Below are 9,631 nucleotides of genomic sequence, written 5' to 3'. Positions count from 1 at the left end.
GTGGCCATGCAGTTGGACAGGATAAGGAGTCTGGGATTAAATGCTGAGCCCACCACTCCTTATATGTGAGCTCATTCTCCAGCTAGTTAACCTCTCCCTAAGCGTGTTTGGTTTGCATGAGCATAAACGTTATGGGGCTATTTATGTCATAGGGTTGTTGAAGCGGTTTTGTCCATGTAGAGCGCTCAGTCATGTCTGGCACGGAGAAAGCTCTCAATAAATACAAATGAGTGGGCCAAGTGTAAATTTGAGAAAGGGCTGCGCTTCTCCCTCCTGCTCCCATCCCTCAATGCCTATCACACTGCCTGGAACGCAGTTAGGGAACTCAGTAAATGACTGTTGAATGGATAGTTTTGCTATGAAGCTTGCTGTCAGTCCACGTGGGAGACAGACGCTGGCCAGGAATACAGAAGACTCAAAGAGCCACGCAGCAAGAGGGACGCCAGGGGGAGCCAGAACCTATGCTCGCCAGATATCGCGAGAGTTCCCGCGGCGTCCTGCGTTCCGTTCTTGGCGGAAGCACAGGGCGGGAAGGAGAAGCTACCCTAGAGCGTGCGACCTCGCTTGTGGTGTGGCTGTTGCTTCCGGGTTGTGCTCCCGGAAGCAGGAAATTGGCCCAACCTCCATGCCCGGCGGCTGATGTCCCCGAGGCGGGAGGAGCCCGAGGGGGCGAGGGCCCGCATGTGAGTCGCTGGGGCCCGAGGCCGGGAGGGGGGGAGGCCGCCGTGCGGGTCTGTGACATCCTCGCGCAGCCCCTCCCGCGCCGCTGCTGCCACCTTTCACCCCAGTGTCGGCCCCTTTTCTTTTGAGTCGCGTTTTGCTGACTGACAGCTTTCCCGGACAGTCCCCCCAGGGTTGACTCGCTTAAGACGGCTCTTTCCTTGACCCCGCCGAGGAGAAACGAGGGTGACCCCGTTTGAGCGCTTCGCAGGCGTCAGAGTGCCCAAGATGAGCGGTGCCAGCCGAGTCCAGATTCTACTGCCCTTTTGACGGATTTCTTGTTTTCATAAATACAGTATAGTGAAAGCAGATCCCCCGCTCCCCGAAACGTCTTTTCCTAATAGTTGCTACGGGGAAAATATATTTTAAAAAAATGTGGACTTGTTATGTGATAAGTCTGGCATGTTGGATTTTACCAAGGAATATGTGTTGGAGCATTGACACGAGTAACCCAGGTGTTTGTGATCACTTCCTAGTATGAGGAAATTAAGTGTCATAGTATTTTAAGACTTAACCCGCAAGGCCACAGTTTCTCGGGGCTAAGAGCCCACGTGGGCATGGTATTTGAGAATGTTTCTTTGAAAGTAGTCATCAGTCACCTTTATAATAGAGACTACTCCCATGTTCTTAGTATTCGGATCTTTGCGATTGCTCATTTGGTAGTTCCCATGGAGGAATTTTCTAGACCTCTCTCCCTTAATAGAATCATTTATTTGAATTTGAGTTCTTAGCTTCCCTTTAAAGAACAACATGCCTTAAAAAACAACAACAACAACAACAACAACAACAAAAAAAAGTTCACCAGGTGTGGTGGAGCACACCTGTAATCCCAGAAATTCTGGAGGCAGGAGGATTGCAAGCTCAGAGCCAGCCTCAGCAATTTAAGGAGACTTGTCTCAAAATGAAAAACTAAAGAGGGCTGTGGATGTGGCTCAGAGGTTAAGTGCCCCTGGGTTCAATCCCTGGTACAAAAACAAACAGACAAAAAAACAAGTTCAATTTTGCCACTTTGTAGTTTTGACTGAAAGTTCACATAGCCCAACATGCATACCAGAAAGCAGAAAGAGACCCTATTAAGCTTTTTCTGCCTTAAACTAAAACTTTTCAAGATCCAGTTTGAATTCCTGTTCCTTTACAACTACTGTGAAACAAAAACGAGGTCTAAGGTTCCTAATCTGCTCACTTAAACCCTTGTCAGGCTGATGCATTACAAGAAGAAGAAAAGGAAAAAAGAATTAAAAAACAAACAAACAAACAAAAAAACCTGTTAGTTACATTTGGTTAGTTTGGGAACAGAATGCTTTCTTTAGGTCCTTTCCATAAATTTGCTCAACAATAATGAGGTTCCAATGTCTGAGGTGAATTTTAGTGTCCATTCTTAGTGTTTTTGTGTAGTTGTTTTCTCCCATTTAGTACTGCTTTCAAGAAACTCACAATTTAGTGTAGGAGGTAGACAGGGAAATAGATGTAATACAAAGTGACAGTTGCATAAGGATCAAAGGGCAAAATTAATGTTGGAGTCTTGGAGTTCACTTATTGGACAAAGCACTGGGGGCTTGGTTTTTAAGGCAGAAAAAACTTTATAAAAGCAAAAAGATGTGAAATAGCACAGTAGTGTAATATATGAGGAAGGGTTAGCAGAAATGAGACTCGGCAGGTAGACAGTGACCAGATCATAAAGGGGTATTGTGAGTAATTTGGACTTCATCTTAAAACAATTATTACTGAGTTTGTCTGGAACAGATGTTTTACTTATATCATTTGTAGTCTTAACATTGTGGGGTAGACATAATTATCCCCGTTTTATAAATGAAAGCTCTAAGGCTTAAAGAGGATATACAGTAGGTGGAAAAACCTAGCATTTGCATCCAGTTTTTATTTTCCAACTCCAGTGCCTGTGTCCTTAACCACCATGCTAAACTGTGCCTGATAAGGACTCTGGAAGGTGTTTGACATGAGCCAGTATGTGTTTCAAGGAAAGAACGTGCACAGGAGAGAGCATAGACTGGAAAAGAGAACTGGAAATATAGAAATTAACATGGTTTTGGTCTGGGGCTGTGGCTCAGTGGTAGAGTGCTTGCCTGGCACATGTGAGGCACTGGGTCGATCCTCGGCACCATATAAAAATAAATAAAAATAAAATAAAGATGTCCATCTACAACTAAAAAAAAATGTTAAAAAAAAAAGAAATTAACATCGTTTTTATGATGTCCATAGAAAAGGTATTGAGGGCCTGGCCTGTGCCATTAATGTGGAGCTAGAGAAAAGGTGATGATATGAAATTATACAGGGGGTTGAATCAAGAGGAATTAATGATAGTTTGGTGAGAATGAGGTATAAAGAGGATAATTTTTTTAATTTGAAAGGCTGGTTTTTCTATTAAGGAAAGGAAGATAGTGGGAAGAAAGTGTTGAAGGGGAAATATTATGGACACATTACATATAGGAAACTATGGGAATTTGGGTCAGGATGGCTGGTAGGTAGTTAAATAAATGAGTGGGTCTTGAACTGTGGAGAGAGTTCTGGATTGGAGAAGAGATTTGGAAATCATTAATAGCCGGTGGTTGAAGCTGTGGAGGCAATAAGACGAAGGTCAAGGACAACTGTGGTGTCCTGGCCAGTCTCAGCCAGAGAACAAGAGTTATGCCAAGATTTTAGAACATGTGAGGAAGAAAATGGGTAGCCATAACAGCTGCTGCAGAGAGGTTGCATAAATGTCCTTTAGACTTGACATTTAGAAAGCCACTAGCAACCTTAGAGCAGGATCAGTAGAGTGAGGCAGGCAGAAATGTGATTTCAGCAGGTTAATGAACAAATAGACTTGAGGAAGAAGAAATAAATAAAGTGTCCCTTATGCCCCAAGGAGCTTATCTGTGGTGAGAGAAAGTACTGAGAGTACTGGAATTCTAGAGGGGAAGGATTTTTTTTTTTTTAAGTACTAGAAACTGGAAAAGCGAGGAAGGGAGCAGGTGGAGGTAAGTTTAAAAATGTGGCAGCTTCTGCCTCAAATATGTCAATGACATAAAGGACCAAATAATAATAATTCTCAGAATTTACTATAGATTAAGTACATCAGACACAACAGCCAGATGATATATGTGATTATTGGTTGGATCTTGGATTGATTTTTTTTTTTTTTTTTTTTTTTTTTTTTTGCAGTGCTGGGAATCAAACCCAGAGCCTTTTACATGTTAGGTAAGTGCTCTACCACTGAGCTACACCTTCAGCCCCTGGATCTTAGATTTTTTAAAAAGCTATAAGGTTGCTGGTAAGATAATATATGCCTATAATCTCAGAAACTTGGAAGGCTGAGGCAGGAGGATTGCAAATTAAAAACCAGCTTCAGCAATTTACTTAGGTTCTAAGTAACTTAGAACTGGTCTCAAAACAAAAAAATTAGGGACTGGGGTTATGGCTCAATGGTAGAGCGCTTCCCTAGCATGTGTGAGGCACTGGGTTCAATCCCTGGCACCACATAAAAATAAACAAAATAAAGGTATTGTGTCCATCTACAGCTAAAAAAAATATTTAAATAAAAAATTTAAAAAGGATGGGGGCCTGGACATGGTGGTACGTGCCTGTAATCTCAGTCGCTCAGGCAGGAGGATCACAAGTTCAAAGCCAGCCTCTTAGTGAGGCCCTAAACAACTCAGCAAGATACTGTCTTCAAATAAAATATAAAATGGGCTGGGGATGTGGCTCAAGGGTAAAGTGCCCCTGGGTTCAGTCCCTGGTATAAAAAGAAAAAGCTATAAGGTCTTTGAGGGGTAGGGGAGGCAATGGGAGGATATGACTATAGGTAGAATACTAGGTAATATTAGAGAATTTATTAATTTTATTGGGTGTGATATAATAATGCCAGTGGTTATATAGAATAATATCCTTAGTAGGAGATGCATGCTGAAATATATAGAACTGATTTCATAATGTGTTAACAATTAACTTTTAAATAATTCTGGTTAAAAACAGAAAAAACAGATATAGACAAATGTTACAAACTGATAAATGTAACTGAAAGAAAGATGTTCATTTTAATATTTCTGTTTTTCTGGAAGGTTGAAATGTTCAAAGTAAAAAGTTTGGAAAGAAATACAGAATTGAGGATGAGTTCATGTGAAGGCTGTTTTCTCTCTGTATCAGGAAGGGACATATTTTCAAAGTTAAGAAAGAACTAGGACTGTGGATGTTGCTCAGTGGTAGAGCAGTGGCCTAACATACATGAGGTCCTGGGTTCAATTGCTGGTATTGCAAAAAAAAAAAAAAAAAAAGTGCAATGAGGCAGGACTGCAATCTCAGTGACTTGGGAGACTGAAATAGGAGGATCACAAGTTCAAGGCCATGCTGGGCAACTTAGCAAGACCCTGCCACAAAATAAAAAGAACTGGGGATATTGGTCAGTGGTAGAGAACCCCTGAGTTCAATCCCTAGTATTGGGGAAAGAAAAGAGGAAGAAAGAAAAAGAACAAGTGAAAGAACTTAATTAACTCTTTAAGTCTCACTGAGCAGAGGTATCCCCAAAGGGGGCCATTAGATTGAAATGTTAAGAAAGTAGAATTTCTTTGGATCATATTTTTAAAAAATGTTCAACTATGTTATTGAGATAAAATTGACATACAAAAAGCTGTATATACTTAATGTATCTAACTTTTATGAGTTTGGAGAAAAATATACACCAGTGAAACCATCACCATGGTTTGTACCATCAACCTAGGTATTCACCTGCAAAAGTTTTCTCCTGCCTCCTTATTTATTATTATGATTAAAACCATTTAAGATTTACCTTGTTAGCATAAGAGTACAATATTGTTAACTTGAACTCTGTGCTGTACAATGTCTCTAGAACTAATTCGCCTTGTATAACTAAAACTTTGTTATCTTCAGTTTCTCCTGTCTCCAGCCCTGGAAATCACTGTGCCCCTCTGGTTCTGTGTTTAAACATGTTAGATTAATTATATAAGTTGTATTAATTAATTATTAATCAATATTATATTGTATTTGTTTTTCTGTGCCTAGTTTATTTCACTAAACAGTATCTTCCAGGTTCATTCATGCTGTCACAAATGGCCACGTTTCTTTCTTTTAAAAGGCTAAATAATAGAGCTGGGGTTGAGGCTCAGTGGTAGAGCACTCGCCTACCAAGTATGAGGCCCTGGGTTCGATACTCAGCACCACATAAAAATAAATAAAATAAAGGTATTGTGTCCAGCTACAACAAAAAAATAAATATTAAAAAAGGCTAAATAATATTTCATGTATTTACATACCACATTTTCTTTATTCATTAATCCATCAGTGGACATTTAGGTTGCTTCCAGTCTTGGCCAGTGTGAATAATGCTGCAGTGAATATGGGGTATATATATCCAGAGATCTAGATTTTATTTCCTTTGGATGTGTACCTACCAGTTGGTTTGCTAGATCATATAGTAGTTCTAATTTTAATTTTTGGGGAGTGAGGGGGTGCTGGGGATTGAACCTAGGGCCTTGTGCATGTGAGGCAAGCATTCTACCAACTGATCTATATCCCCAGCCCTCTATTTTTAATTTTTTAAGGAACTTCCATACTATTTTCCAGAGTAGCTGTACCAGTTTACATTCCCACTCACAATGTACCATGATTGTAAATTTTAAGCACTCAGTACTGTTTTAAATTATTACTCTTTTAAATCATATTAATCATTTAAAAATTGTATCAATTAGTTTTCCTCTAAATATGGTGGATTTTTCTTAATAGTTTTTATTTAAATCCAAGGAACATATTTGTTCCTTAGACTATATCTTCAATTAATGGAAAGCATGAGAAAAATAGAATGGAATATATTCATAACACTAAAGAATGCTCACAATGCTGTGTAGTTAGTAGGATACTAAAGAACCAAGTAGGTGAAAAGATCATTTACTGTTACTCTGGTTATGAGAATAGATTGTTGAAGATTGGGGTATATTTATATGAGCTTTAAAACTTTCTGAACTGTAGTGTTTCCCCTTCTGTGCTTTAAAGAATGAGTCAGTACTGTAACTGAGAGTTGCCTAGCTGGCATAGCTGTCCAAAAAATTGAGAACCTCCAGGGTAATGTCATATCAATGTTCCAGACATATTAATCGTATCAATAGAAGTATTTATTCTCTATTAAACAGTGCAAAGGTGAAATTTGATCTCCTAATCTGATTTCTGCTTTAAATACACTTTTTTTTAATCAGTAAGTTCTATGAGTTATTATCGGGGGATTGTCTGCCAGCATCTCACTGGGGGTTCTTCTTCCTGCCTAGGAGGAAGCCTAAGCCACCCTAAAACTTAAAATCTCAAATAATTAGTGAATAACAAAACACAAATACTCAGAAATATATTTACAAAAGGTGAAGCCCCTGATAGATCTAGTGCACATAGGTTCTGGAACTAGACCAAAAAAAAAAAAAAAAAATGGCTCCGGTTGTTTATATAAGGGGGTACATCAAAGGCAGGAATAAGGTTTCAAGGGCAGAGTCTTCCTTCCTGCAGTTTTGCAGTCAGCTGGTTGATTGACATCTTGGCTGGTCACACCCATCTCAGGTGCTGTTTGGGCCACCGCAGAGCAGGATAAAGATTCACATTGTCCCTGGGCAGTTGACCAGAGAAAATATCCACTGGTCCTTCCCAGACACTAGATGTCTCTATCCATGAGGCTTCCAAAGCTCCTGACAAGTAATTCTGTTAGATTTGCCCCTACCCTGTTTCTTCATAGACGAAACCAGAAGGAATTGAGTAGGACATCTCATTGAAATGTTCATTGTTTCCCTCCTATTCCTGAAATACTCCTTTAGAAGTGAAGCAGCTCTCTGGCTTACCTCCCACAGGCCTCTTTGTTTTTTGTTTATTTGTTTTATTTTGTTTTTGAGGTACTGGGAATTAAACCCAGGGCCTCTTGCATGCTAGGCAGATGCTCTCCTACTGAGCTGCATCACCAGACCTTCACAGGCCTCTCTTGAAAGCAAGATTTTTCAACCTCAGCTTTTTTTAACATTTTCAGCAGGACAGCTTTTTGTTGGGTGAGGGTTAGGGGTGACTTTCCTGTGCATTGTATGATGTTTAGTCTTTATCCACTGGATACCACTCCTCCAGTGTTGACAGAATATTTCCAGACATCACCCAATGTCCCCTGATGAACAGAATCACTCCTAGTTGAAAACTACTGTTCTAAAACAGTACTGTACCATTAATCAGTGAGGAAGAGGCTTAAAAGCTTCTGTGCCTGAGTCCTACTAATGGAGGAACTGGCAGTTCAGTATAATAGTCCCTGTTCCGGCAAGTTCAATTACTTGTGATCTGAAAATATTAAGTGGAAAAATTCAGAAATAAAAAAATTTATGTTTTAAATTGTGTGCTGTTAAGTGCTGTCTTAGCCAGAGTGTCAGTCATCTCTTGTTTAGTATATCTACTCTGCACATGCTACCTGTCACCTACCACTTGCCCATTGGTTACTTGGTAACCATGTAGGTTATCAGATTGTTGCAGTTTGGCAGTGCTTGTGATCAAGCAGCTTATATAGTAGCCTAATGCTATGTTACAGTGCCTGTGTTCATTCTCACGTAATCTCATCATGTAGACATGTATCATTCACATCATCACCAGAAGGGTGAGAATAATCCAATAAGATGTTTTGAGAAAGAACACATTCGTGTAACTTTTATCACAGTTTTTTTGTTATAATTGTTCTATTTTAATATTAGTTATTATTGTTAATATCTTACTGTGCTTGATTTGTAAGTTGAACGTTATCATAGGGTATATATAAGGGTATATATACATGGTATATATAAGGTTTGGTACTATCCATGGTTTTAGGCATCCATTGGGGGTCTTGAAGTGGATTCCCCACAATTTAGGCAGAACTACTGTGTGTCCAGGATGATGCGTGATACCTTGAATTCGTAACTCCACTAGTGATCATGCCTTGCCCTTTCAGGTTTAAGCCACTGTTAAGAATCAAGCTCACTCTTCTGAACTTCCCTCTGTGGCAAAGCTTACTTCTGCCAGAGTTGGACCTTCTTTCTGGAGGTAAATGGACTTCCATTAAGCCTCAGCTGATTTCATTCAGTCCTCTCATGCTTGATGCTTAGCCATGATTTTGTGGTGTTGTTTTTTTTTTAATAAAAGAGACAAAAAGATTTTGTTGTTCAGTTAACATCACATCCTACAAAATGCCAATAGCATCCTTCTGGATGACAGTCAGAAATGTCTCCAGTTTGATGATAGAGGTATGACTCAATGGTGAAGCACTTGCTTAGGGTATGTGGTATTCTGAGTTCAATCCCTAGCACTGGCGGGGGGCGGGGGGGGGGGAAGAAGTCCCCAGTTTGAACAACAACAACAACAAAAATGTTGCCTCTGGGATCACTGGTCACAAAACCAAGATGTGAAAAATACTGTAATGATTTATCACTTTACTCTTTTTGAGGGAATCTTTGTAGCAACATATAGCCCCACAATTATCTGTTGTCAATCTCTGACTCACTTTGTGCCCAGTGATGTTCTTTAAGAGTAGCTGTGGTTTTTTTTTTGGTTATAAAATTAATACAGGAAGTTTAGAAAATATGAAAAAGCACCCAAAAAAATCAACTATAATCTCATCTCCCAGAGATCTTCTCCTGACTTACTAATTGGATATATATTAATTTCTGGGGTGTTTTGATTGGTGGTGGTGTTGGTATGACTCATAATGCTTTGCCATCCCTTCTGACTGCTAATCCAGAATAGCTTAATGAAAAGAATGTGAGGTCCTATTGCAGCTCAGGTGACAGCTAACTCGATGGTCTCAGATAAGTTACTCCCCCAACCTCGAAATCAAGATATTGGAACCTGAAGTGATTATCTAACAAAATAGTTAGCAGTTGCAATTGACAGTTGTTAAGCATATGCATTAAGAGACTTTCTA

The 9,631-nt window shown here is 39.7% G+C and overlaps 1 protein-coding gene across 11 annotated transcripts in view; it reads left to right on the top strand.

Annotated features, from left to right (window-relative positions):
- The first annotated feature begins 510 nt into the window (after window positions 1–510).
- The window catches only part of CUNH6orf89 (chromosome unknown C6orf89 homolog), a 40,528-nt gene continuing 31,407 nt past the window's right edge, over window positions 511–9,631 (top strand). For 2 of the 11 annotated variants that reach the window (XM_046450616.2, XM_058581424.1), the window contains exons 1-2: window positions 539–683; window positions 8,663–8,754. Coding sequence is in view for 2 of the 11 variants with exons in the window: in XM_046450613.2 (XP_046306569.1) it covers window positions 640–683; window positions 3,880–3,915 (80 nt within the window). In the remaining 9 variants the exon portion in view is untranslated. Of the gene's footprint in view, window positions 684–3,549; window positions 3,696–3,879; window positions 3,916–8,662; window positions 8,755–9,631 lie in introns of those variants that run through there. The other 9 variants (XM_058581425.1, XM_046450617.2, XM_046450613.2 and 6 more) reach the window with 9 other exon arrangements.

Source organism: Marmota monax, unplaced genomic scaffold (genome assembly GCF_021218885.2).
Source record: "Marmota monax isolate L192 unplaced genomic scaffold, Marmota_monax_Labrador192_F-V1.1 WCK01_AAM20220418_F8-fsc00127, whole genome shotgun sequence".
Lineage (NCBI taxonomy): Eukaryota > Metazoa > Chordata > Mammalia > Rodentia > Sciuridae > Marmota > Marmota monax.
This window is presented reverse-complemented; position numbering and strand designations above follow the sequence as displayed.